Here is a 12432-nt window from a genome sequence, read left to right as displayed (position 1 = left end):
ACAACGGAACGAAAAAATTGAAAAATGTCTCCCGCGGATGTTAATACGACAAGATCACAGATTCGTTCAGTTCGTTGTCAATCAAAAGGCCTCAGACAGATCATACAATCATTATGAAGAGAACCAGAGCATCGAAGCCAGCCAAACCCTGCCTACTGCTCATAGACTGTCAGCTAAACCCAGCCTTTAGCCAATGACTGGTTTCACTAAAGTGGATTACCGCACTCTCAACTCTGGAGACGCACAGCGCCCTCACTGTTTAAAGGACTGTGAAGCTGCGCAGGTAAATGAAAAGCAAGCCGCATCATAACCAGTGATAAGAAGCTAATTCTGAACAAAAGTTGAGCGTGTTGTTGCACATATCTAGTCAATGATATGTACACATAACAGTATACATTTCATCACTTGTGTTTTACACATTTTGTGGGAAGCTGAACTGGGCAATCATCTCTGCTCAAAAGTCAGACAATTTTTAGAAAATATGGCCATAAATATTCAATAATTAGAATTTTGAATAACAATCTAGGGAGGAGGGGCTTAAGTGTCCAACAATTTGAAAATGAAACCCTAATTTTCTAGAAAAACATGCCTCAGAAGTCAAGCAAGATTCAAATAAAAGGAATTAGCAATTTGAAATTTTGAAAATATAACATTTAATTTCAATTTTTTTGACCTCAAACGTAACTATTTTGAAGTTTGAACCTATATTTTTAAAAGTCAAACAATTGGAATTTTAATCCACATCCAAGTCCACTATTTTAAATTCTAAACGAAAGAATTCTCAATATGCTTCAGGAATGTTAAGCAATTCGCTTCTGGGGGATAAAAAAATAAAACCTTCTGGAAATATACGAATTAAATCAAAGGTTAAATAAATGCCTGTAATGAATTGTGAATGAAAATGTTATGGTAGAAATGCATGAAAAGTCCTGAACCCTAAAACCATTTTTATATGTCTATGCTGTCACTCACCAGCAGTGCGCAGATCACAGGCCAAGGCCAACTCCAGTCCCCCTCCCACTGCAACACCATCAATGGCCGCTATGGTTGGCATGGGCAACAAGGCTGAGTTGCAAAGACAAAGCAGAAGTCAAATTTGGAATGTTAAAAAACCTGAACATTTAATTTTCTCTCACCTATCTGGGTCATGAGGGATCGCAGACCGTGAACAAACAGATCAGACTCCTGGTTGTTCATCACAGCCCTTTCCTTCAGGTCGGCGCCTGCATGGAGCAGTAAAAAACATTCACTCACCGGCTACTTTAATAGGTACACCATGCTAGTAATGGGTTGGACCCCTTTTGCCTTCAGAACTGCCTCAATTCTTCGTGGCATAGATTCAACAAGGTGCTGAAAGCATTCCTCAGAGAGTTTGGTCCATATTGACATGATGGCATCACATAGTTGGTGCAGATCTGTCGGCTGCACATCCATGATGCGAATCTCCCGTTCCACCACATCCCAAAGATGCTCTATTGGATTGAGATCTGGTGACTGTGGAGGCCATTTGAGTACAGTGAACTCATTGTCATGTTCAAGAAACCAGTCTGAGATGATTGCAGCTTTATGACATGGTGCATTATCCTGCTGAAAGTAGCCATCAGATGTTGGGTACATTGTGGTCATAAAGGGATGGACATGGTCAGCAACAATACTCAGGTAGGCTGTGGCGTTCCAACGATGCTCAATTGGTACCAAAGGGCCCAAAGAGTGCCAAGAAAATATTCCCCACACCATTACACCACCACCACCAGCCTGAACCGTTGATACAAGGCAGGATGGATCCATGCTTTCATGTTGTTGACGCAGAATTCTGACCCTACCATCCGAATGTCGCAGCAGAAATTGAGACTCATCAGACCAGGCAACGTTTTTCCAATCTTCTATAGTCCAATTTCGATGAGCTTGTGCAAATTGTAGCCTCAGTTTCCTGTTCTTAGCTGAAAGGAGTGGCACCCGGCGTGGTCTTCTGCTCCTGTAGCCCATCTGCCTCAATGTTCGACGTCCTGTGCATTCAGAGATGCTCTTCTACCTACCTTGGTTGTAACGGGTGGTTATTTGAGTCACTGTTGCCTTTCTATCAGCTCGAACCAGTCTGGCCATTCTCCTCTGACTTCTGGCATCAATAAGGCATTTCCGCCCACAGAACTGCCGCTCACTGGATATTTTTTCTTTTTCGGACCATTCTCTGTAAACCCTAGAGATGGTTGTGCGTGAAAATCCCAGTAGATCTGCAGTTTCTGAAATACTCAGACCAGCCCTTCTGGCACCAACAACCATGCCACGTTCAAAGTCACTCAAATCACCTTTCTTCCCCATACTGATGCTCGGTTTGAACTGCAGGAGATTGTCTTAAACCATGTCTACATGCCTAAAAGCACTGAGTTGCCGCCATGTGATTGGCTGATTAGAAATTACGTGTTAACGAGCAGTTGGACAGGTGTACCTAATAAAGTGGCCGGTGAGTGTATATATATATATACTGCATATATTCAAATAATAATAAAAAAGATAAGAAAAACTTTTTTCGAGAAAAGTATGGCATAAAAAGTTTGAAATTTAACTATAGTATTTGGGGAAATTAAAATAATAACCATTTGAATTTTAAACCAACATTTGCGACATAAGTAAAGTTTTAATTGGCACACTTTTTTTCATTAATATACGTAATGGTAATGCTGAAGCAAATCAAATTTGGGACTGAAAATGTCTAAAAACTAAATGATTAAATGTAAGCTAAATTGTAAGGGCTGGTAGTGAATGAACATGTTTTGGTGCCATTGACGGAGACGTCTAATCCATTTTGACAGGAAGGGGCTGGCAGTGAATGATTGCTACGAGGCATACCAGTCAAAATAGATTGGATGTCTACCTTCATCAATGACAGCGAAAGAGTTAAACCCAAATTTTCAGTCAAGTCAAGCAAAGTCTGTTGTTTGACTTTGTTTTGACTGGAGTGCTTACCTGCACAGAACACCCCAGGAACCAAACTCCTGAAGAGAAGCACACGCACTGTCGAATCCGTGGCCATCATGGACACCAGCTCCCTCATCTGCTCATACAATGCTGCACTCAAGTCGTGCTTGTGAGTTTGCATCTGCAAGCACGCTTAAATGCATTTTTACGCACCTGTGACACAAACACATGACCCAAAGCGTTCCGGGCCTTATTTCTGCACATGAGCACCTCCACAATGCCTGAAATGGAGAAGAAACATTGTTTTTACAACAGGTACCAAGTAAAATAAAATTGGAATGTCAGTACAGTGGACCCTCATAATACGAGCAACTCACGTTACGGGTTTTTCACAATATGAGCATCGTCACGAGAGAAAATGAGTCTCAATATTTGAGCTAATTGTCATGATATAAGCAACTGGTGAAATCCAAAAAAGCTTCTCTCTCATAGCGTGTCCGAGTGCATCGGCATCTTGCAGGTAGCATGGGAACTCTCTTCCACTTTGACTCCCCAAATGTCTCAGCGTCCTGCTAGGTGGCATACGAGCATCTCGCATCAACAGAATCCCCAATCTGCCCACGTGCCGCTTATCCTTTTTTTTTTTTTTTTTAATTTTGTATCGAAGTGCATCCAAATCGTTTATGCTTACAAGTGATTATTAACTATGTTCCCCAGTTTACGTACACCAAAAATGTTTTGTTTTGTTGTATCGTATCCTTTAAAGTGCATTTGACACATAAAAGCATTACATGCGGTATTTTATGCTCCTCAATGAAATGGACCACTTGGATTTGTGCAGAAGCAATCGATATACTTATTAAATTTTTTTAATCTTGCGCTACAAAAACTTCTTTCGTCCACGGTCTCAGATTGAGGAAGAAGGCGGATGTGACGTTAACGGGAGACATCATCTTCACTATACAGCCATACTATTGTATGCAAAAGGACTGCGGATCCAGCTGAATTTGCAGATTGTTTATTTTTCGCGTCACGCCAGCACAATGTGCTGCAGGCTTTTGTTGCTACACCAGGGAGAGTGGTGTGAGCCTTTGTGGGTTTAAAAAAGATCCTGTTCACCATGAAAAATGGGCAAAACAGGTATGACAATCAAGAGACCATTGGATGGACGAGGAAGTGAGTAAGCTACGTGTTTTATATTTTATCAAATACTGGGATAATGGCAGACGTTTTAATTAGGAGGCGGTTGCATGTGTTTTGTGGGTGACAATGCTCCCTGTCCACCGAGAAGGCGGGAGTGGCCTCCTCCCTTGGCTGACACTCTCGCCTATGGTTTTCGATTGTGTCGAGATTTCCACCCCCTTTGGCCCTCTTTGTGTGCCCGCCAAGAGAGTGCTATCCTCGGCTTGGGCTTGGGCAGCCACGCACTCCGACGTCGGCCAGTTTGTCCACCGAGAATGCGGCATTTTCGGCGTTCATTCCCCTGCTGTGTCCCCGGCAACGAGCACTGCCTTCCTGCCGGGGCCGCAGCAGGGGAACAATGAGGCGAAACTTGCTCGTCACCAGGGGCTGGCTGATCGGTGAAGACAATCACACCCGCCGCCATGTGTGACATAAGTCAGGGTAGTTTTGTGAGATTTTTCGTGTTCGAAAGGCGAGGGAGAGACTTGGAAGAGCCGCTCGATTTGGGTTAGCATTTAGCCAAGCTCTTAGTTTTCGAGTCTCCGCAGGGAAATGACAAGAGCCGTACTACTAACTCTGGTGGCATAAAATACCGTTCGGGAGGTTTAAGAAGTCAGCAGTTTTGACCATTATGGAGTAATTTAGTCCTGTCGTACGGAATAAATTCATTTTTAATATTTCATATTCCTTTTAGCACAAGACTTATTTGTCATGACCATACAATTTATTTAGCAATTGTGGAAAAATACTTGGATACAAAGTATATCCTGTAATAATGTTGGAGCGATTAAAACAACAATGACATTTTGCAGTCTGCTCTCTGTCTGTCGCCTTTTTCTCGTTTTGAATCTTCCTCCTCCATTGGGCTGAATTCTAAATCCGCTGAAATCGCTACTCTGCTGACGTCATCACCCAGATGGAGGCGCCAGAGTGCTATAATGACAGGAGGAGCTCAACGGCCTTTGCCACATTGTTGTATATAGTCGAATCGTTTCAAAATATGATTTCAATTCACATAATAATGCCATATATATATAAAGATTTTTTTCATGGTGTTACATGCACTTTAATGCTATGGCTGCCCGTTAGCTCTCCTCCAGTTCAGCTGGCTCGCTCTTTCGTTATATCGCGAGACTTCAGTCCTTTTGGAATTTTTTTTTATATAAATAAAATTGTTCTTATACATTGCTTTTCCAGATTATCTAAACAGTATGCCTTGAAGTATTATTTAGGGGGTACATGGGGGGGGGGGTCATGGGAAGTGTTGCAGACATGAACTAGAATTCAGTTCTTTCATATGGAGAAAATCAATTAATTATACAAGCATATTCACGTTATGAGCTTGGTCATGGAACAGATTGTGCTCGTATCATGAGGGTCCACTGTATAATACTGTAGTCAATGATTAGATGTGAATTTATGGCTAATGTTTGACAAGGGTATGTAGTTAGGAATGAAAAGTGCGCCACATTGTAAAGCACTAAATTGTTTAGAATTTTTCTTAGCCTGTATTACTATGGTAAAAAAATAATGCCGTTTGGGACTTGTTTTTTTAGCCTGGTTTGTCAGGTTTTAAGGTGTTCTGGTTTTATGTTTTGTTTTTTGCTGTAATGACTTTTAGCGAGATGCATTGTTTGCTCAATTTTACTGTATTGCACTTCCCTGCCTTTTATTTATCATGCACTTCAATTTGCTTCGTTGTAAACTTTGAGGACCTCACGGGTTTGGTAAAGGGCTGTATGAATAAATATGATTTAACTGACGAGAAAATGTCTTTTTGAAACAAATGTCATTACTATCCTACTAAATCCCTCTCATTTAAATGGTTTTGGACGTTTATTGTCGTCATGCCACTCGCGGTTCAAATAATTGGACGCTTATTGCCGTCAATGACAGTTAATGAGTTAATGTTATAGTCTGTCTAAGGTGCTACCTTCGTCCTCCCCGGGCAGTCTCTTTAATTCTACCTCCAGGTCGCCACCTCCGAATTTAGTGTACCACCCTTTCCCGCCCGGATGGCCACCGAAGCCGGCTACAACCGCCGGTGCTCGGGCTCTCAGACGACAGGCGAGTGCCGACCATGACAAGCCGCGGAGGAGCAGCGACTGCATGCTGACGTCGCTTCGCTGCTTGGTGACGGATAGCTGTAAAGTTACTTTTTTTTTTTTTTAACAGGAAGTTTGCAGTTTTTTTTCCGGGTTGTTAATGAAACGACAGAGGAGGGGCTTTAGCTAAACTGCGTATCAGAATGTACCAACTTTCTTACAATGCCTGTTGACATGTTGTCATTCTTTGCCATGGATTGTCATTCAGCTGACATTTCGCTTGGGATAAAAAAAGAAAAAAAAAAACATTTTGTCGGCTTTGAATGGCTGTAGCGGCTTTCGCTTGCTAACTAACTTGTAGTTGCGGTGTGATGTGTTTAAGAACAACTTTTTGGCTCGGACAATTATGTATTTGAAAGTACAGTGGTACCTCGACATACGATCGCTTCGACACACGATCTTTTCGACATCCGACGTAAAATTTGACTCGCCATTTGTTTCTACATCCGACGACATGCTCGAAATACGACGACATGACAGCACTGCAAACGAACGCACGGTGGATTTTCTTGTGTGAGAAATCAACACAGTTTTCAAAAAAAGTTGATACAGTTGGAGAAACAAGGAAAAAAGTGATGCTTACCTTTGAAATGAAGATGCAAGTTATAGAAAAATATGAGCTTGGGGTGCGCGTCCCTGAACTGGCTCAACAATACAGCTCCATGGTCCTCTTGCGACCACCGTTCGCCACTATTTATAAGTTAAGGTGACAATTATTATTGTGGTAACATTGCCAAGGAAATCGCCAGCTTCGTCACGTTTTTATCATTTATTTAAGAACTTAAGCAGTTGACTGCTCTCAAGAAAACGAAAGTATTATCTCTACCGCACCGACCTATCTCACTGAGACGTCAGCTTCGCGGTGCGTTCAGGGACAGTAAAAAGTGTCCGCCATATTAGAATCCGATTCGTTACATTATTTACAGGAATAATTATTAATTCTTATTATTATTATTATATTATTCTGAATTATTTATTTATAACTTATTTGTTTCTCTATGTTTAATTGCCATTTGTAACAGTGCCAGCAGTATTTATTAAGAATTGAGTGTATGTTTTTAGGCTTTGGAACGAATTAATGGAATTATAATGTATTCCTATGGGAAAATCCTGCTCGACATACGACCATTTCGACTTACAAACAAGGTCCTGGAACGAATTAAATTCGTATGTAGAGGTACCACTGTATGGGGCCCCTAAGAAGGGACATCGACAGAAATAAAATAAATTTTAGCAATCTGGTGTGCACTAGAATTCTGGTGCGCATCAGATTGTTTCTACTGCGCACCAGATTAGTGTGTGCGTGTGTGTGTTTGCCGCAAACAAAAATTTATCAAATTATCCCCAGTTATTGGCCATCGGGCACGTGCAGAGGGGGGAAGTGGGCGGAGGGTGCTTGAGCACCTGCCCCTATATGCCCAAAGAGTCCCTTTTGACGGGCTTTTTTTTGTGCGTATGTGTGTGCTGGCGGACTGTGCAGGCACACCACCGAGTACTTAACTTGAACTCCGAAAACACCTTTACAAAAAAAATTAAATAAAAAATTAAAAAGTCATCTGTGTGCCGCTAAACCGGCGCATAACCCCCAACCTATCCCCCCACGACCCGCGTTCCCTTGCACGTGGTTCCTCTTTGACCTGGGTGTCTGGGTGTTTGGTGAGGAGTTTGAGGATATCTGGTGGTTAAAAAAAATGATGTTATCCTGTTAAACCGTGTTCGAGCAAATACTGTTATGAATTTTCCAGGTTTATTTGGTGGGATTAAAAAAATGTAATTTATCTTTTATATAGTTTTCTACTTTAATAATTAATTACCCCCTGCCCTAGGCTATTTCGATTTGTCTGTCTCTACTCTCTATAGGCAACCATATTTGTCCGTTCTCTTCACAAAGTAAAGGTACACATCTTTATGTTCTCTAATAATGAAATAATAGTTTTGAAAAAACTGTGCTGATGGTGGCTCAGTGAACATCTAATTTGGTTTGTTCTCAGATGTACAAGTTGAATAAGAAAGTTTTGATATGGAGGTTAAAGGAAGAAAAGAAGTTAAGACTGACTGAGTCACAGCCAGAAAGTGTTGATGACAGTGTTGATTTCTATTCACTGTTCTTCCCTCTCAAAGTCTGTCACAGTCACAGCCAATTATACTCTAAAGCTGGTTGAACTGGATGTTGTTGTAAGGTGTATTAAATTTTTGTTCATGTGCCCCTTTTGATCTATGAGCACCTGCTCCTCCATCACGTCTCTGCACAGCCCTGTTGGCCATACAAAAGTAATGTCAACTTTACTGCTGCTGCCATTTACAGGATTATACTAGGGCTGCAGCTATCGATTACTCTATTTAAGTACTCGATTCATCTCTGGATAAATTAGTTCGGTTATTCGAGTCATTGGATAGCAAACATTTCATGCGTCGCAGAATAATTTTAGATGTATAAGATGCTTGCTTGGATTAACATTTATGTTGACTTGCTTATCCATTGGCGCCAAGATTGCACTTTCAAAAGAGAATTAAATGTGAATACAAAATACAAATTCCCGAGTGTTTCTTCAAACTTGACAGAATTGCACTTTTATTTCACAAGAGCAATAAATGCATTTAAAAGATAATTTTAAATACCTGAGTTTAGCATCAAACGGAATAAAAAATGATCCAAGTAAAACAAAAGAACAGATTCAAATGGAGTTTAAATCTCTAAATAGTCAAATTGATATCGCAATAAATTTGCATAGTAGTAGTCAGCTAGCTTAAATGCTACAAAATGCTTACTTTTTTACTTTAAAAAGTAGGCATTTTGTAGCATTAAAAGTTAAGGCGAAATAGTCATTGTCAGATATTTTTAAATGCCAGTGCTATTTTAGCTAATCAAATGTATCTCTGATTGTCCCACCTACCCATAACGCATTGGTTACCCACTTTGCGAAGTTTCTATGAAGGAAACAAGCTTTAATGGACTCAGGAAATGAGTCTCAGACAGAGAAAAGAGAAAGACAGCGACAGATTGAATAGGTCCAGAAATTCTAACTTTGTGGCCATTTTATTTTTTATTTCTTTGCAACTTTCTACATTTCGAGTGTATCAGCGTTTGCGTGCTGTACGTAAGCTTCGTGGCGTGAATGGTGTCACGTTTGTAACACAATGGCTGTGCTCGTAAGTGGTGTCTTTTTTTTTTTTTTAACATTCTTTTCTCCGTTATCATAGGTCTAAGACATTTTCTTACTTTGATACCTTTCACATGAACGTCATTTATACGAGGTGTTCTGATTCGCTTTAACTATCACTGATAGCATGCTATTAGAGATTGAATTGTTGTAGTTATCAACAAAAAAAAATTGGCTGAACAACTGTTGAATTTTTATCGTCCCCACTATAACTACACTGCTAAGAAAAAAATAAAGGGAACACTAGCCTAACACATTGTAGATATAAATGAATGAAATATTTTTATTAAATACTTTGTTTGTTTCATAGTTGAATGTGCTGACAACAAAATCACACAAAAATGATCAATGAAAATCAAATGTATCAACCCATGGAGGTCTGGATTTGGAGTTAGAATGAAAGTGGAAAAACACACTACAGACTGATTCAACTTTTATGTAAATAAGTCAAAATGAGGCACAGTAGTGTATGTGATCTCCTCGTGCCTGGACGACCTCCTTAAAACGCCTGGGCATGCTCTTAATGAGACGACGGAGGGTGTCCTAGGCAATCTCCTCCCAGATCTGGACCAGGGCATCACTGAGCTCCCGGACAGGCTGAGGAGCAGCCTGGCTTTGCCAGATGGACCTAAACAGAATGTCCCAGAGGTGTTCTATTGGATTTAGGTCAGGCGAACGTGGGGGCAGTCAATTTTATCAATTCCTTCTTCCTTCAGGAACTGTTGTATACTACAGCCACATCAAATTGAGCATTGTCGTGGACCAGGAGGAACCCAGGTCCCACTGCACAAGCGTAGCTTATGACAATGAGTCCAAGGATTTCATCCCGATACTTAATAGCAGTCAGGGTGACATCTTCTAACCTGTAGAGTCTTTGTGTCCTTCCAGTGATTTGCCTTCCCTGACCATCACTGACCCACCACCACACTGGTCATTCTGAATGATGTTGCAGGCAGCATAACGTTCTCTATGGGCTCTCCGGACCCTTTCACGTCCGTCGCATGTGCTCAGGTTGAACCTACTTTCATCTGGGAAGAGCACAGAGCCAGTGGCATAGTTGCAAATTCTGGTGGTCTATGGCAAATGCCAATCAAGCTCTATGGTGATTGGCAGTGAGCACAGGGCTCACTACAGGATGTCAGGACATCCTCATTGAGCCCGTTTCTGATTGTTTGGTCAGAAACATTCATACCAGTGGCCTGCCTGAGGTGGATACTGATCCTGCTGAGGGTTTAAGGATCTTCTACGGCCCCGTTCAGCTCTCCTGGAGTAACTACCTGTCTCCTGGAATCTCCTAGGACGACAGGTTGGTCCTGAGACTGTCCAGGGACTCAGCAATGTGCTGGTCCAGATCTGGGTGGAAATCCCTCAGGAGAACATCCGCCACCTCATCAGGAGCATGCCCAGGCGTTGCAGGAAGGTCATACAAGCATGCAGAGGCCAAACACACTACTAAGCTTCATTTTGACTTGTTTAAAGGACATTACATCAAAGTTGGATCAGCCTGTGGTGTGTTTTTCCACTTTCATTTTGAGTATAAATCCAAATCCGGACCTCCATGGGTTGATACATTTCATTTTCATGGATAATTTTTGTCTGACTTTGTTGTCAGCACGTTCAACTATGGAAAGAACAAAGCATTTAATAAAAATATTTAATTCATTCAGATCTACAACGTGTTATGTTAGTGTTCCCTTTATTTTTTTTTAACAGTATATGGCGGAAAACACAGACAAGACTGAAAAAGCATTTTCTGCTCTTGCACTCCTCTTTAAAAGAAACTGCTGTGTTTTAAACCAAAACAACTGTTGTGTTTGATAGAACAACATGTCTATATGCTGCCATAGCCGATTCATGGCGCATGAAGCCCCCGAACTATTTTTAATTTGTCCCTTTTACCCTGGAAACCCCCGTTTACAGACGTCGCGCAACCGCTTTTGTTTTAACCCGGCCATAAAACGAAGGTAATTATATTTATTATTCAAAATGTCTGTCATTTTTAGCTTAGAATCATTAATTGATGTCTAATATTTCATTTGAAAACAAAAAACGACTTTCGAAAATTATTCACTAGCATATTTTAAACTTTTAAACAAATTTCGTAACAATGAAAAATTGGCGTCTTTAGAAAAGTCACGGATATCTACCTCATAACTATCGCTTAATTGTATTTTTTGTTGTTGTTGTTACTTTCGCATTTTCTCCGATATGTTAGATGATAAATAATCAATCCAAACAAAGCAAAATTGAAAAAAAAAAAGTTTAAAAGGGAATATATACGAAAAAGAAAATCAGAGCAGAACTTCGAGTCACCTGAGTGTTTTCCGCTATATATAAATTATTAATAATTTAAACATTAAGCCATATTGTGGACAAAAAATGGGAGAAGTGTAAGATTCACCGTTCTTTTTGGAGGAAACAAAAAGGTCTTCCACTAAACCCACATAATATTTCCGACACGTTTATACGGTACAACTAAAATGAGGGGAATCAGAATAATTGACATCCTTTTTCGGAATAGTAAACATCCTCCATTTCTCCATTCTTCAGCTAAATCTGCACATTCTTAACCAGTAAGTGTTGAGAGAAAACCACCATCTGTTCAAAAAATTTCTGATTCCTAAATGACTAAAAATGAATAAAGTAGAAGAAAATAACAGACCATTACTTTTGTCCATGTTTAAAAGGTCAATTCAGATAACTCCTGAACTGATGAGATGGCAACTTTAAACTGAAAAAAAAGAAAAACAAAAGGGTTTTAAATGGTGACAACAGAGCACACAGATGGTAATGTTTTCCACCTGCCTGCCATGACTACTTTGACCATGCATTATTGAGCAGGTCTTTACAGGTTATGCAATTACAGCCAGACTGTGATATAAATGACTGAACAGATGTGTGTGTGTGTGTGTGTTTGTGTGTGTGTGTCCAGACATGAGGTGTAATCTCCAGACGTCAGAAAATAGGAGTGCAACTCACATTGTGTGGTTTCTGTTGCAGCCAAGCGAAACGCTACCCGACGGATTGCCGAGGTTCTGGTTCCAGATGGGCAACAGGTCGCCTCATCG

At 40.6% G+C, this 12432-nt stretch overlaps 1 protein-coding gene across 2 annotated transcripts in view; it reads right to left on the bottom strand.

The window, feature by feature from the left end:
* Nucleotides 1-12432, bottom strand: part of echdc2 (enoyl CoA hydratase domain containing 2) — a 19976-nt gene extending 7544 nt beyond the window's left edge. The window contains exons 1-5 of one of the 2 annotated variants that reach the window (XM_057841753.1): nt 12344-12432; nt 3130-3197; nt 2965-3052; nt 1137-1223; nt 973-1065 (exon numbers count right to left, since the gene is read on the bottom strand). In XM_057841753.1, the coding sequence (XP_057697736.1) occupies nt 973-1065; nt 1137-1223; nt 2965-3052; nt 3130-3180 (319 nt within the window). In that variant the 5' untranslated portion in view covers nt 3181-3197; nt 12344-12432. Of the gene's footprint in view, nt 1-972; nt 1066-1136; nt 1224-2964; nt 3053-3129; nt 3198-6031; nt 6272-12343 lie in introns of those variants that run through there. The other variant, XM_057841752.1, reaches the window with a different exon arrangement.

This window comes from Corythoichthys intestinalis, chromosome 7 (assembly GCF_030265065.1).
Source record: "Corythoichthys intestinalis isolate RoL2023-P3 chromosome 7, ASM3026506v1, whole genome shotgun sequence".
NCBI lineage: Eukaryota > Metazoa > Chordata > Actinopteri > Syngnathiformes > Syngnathidae > Corythoichthys > Corythoichthys intestinalis.
This window is presented reverse-complemented; position numbering and strand designations above follow the sequence as displayed.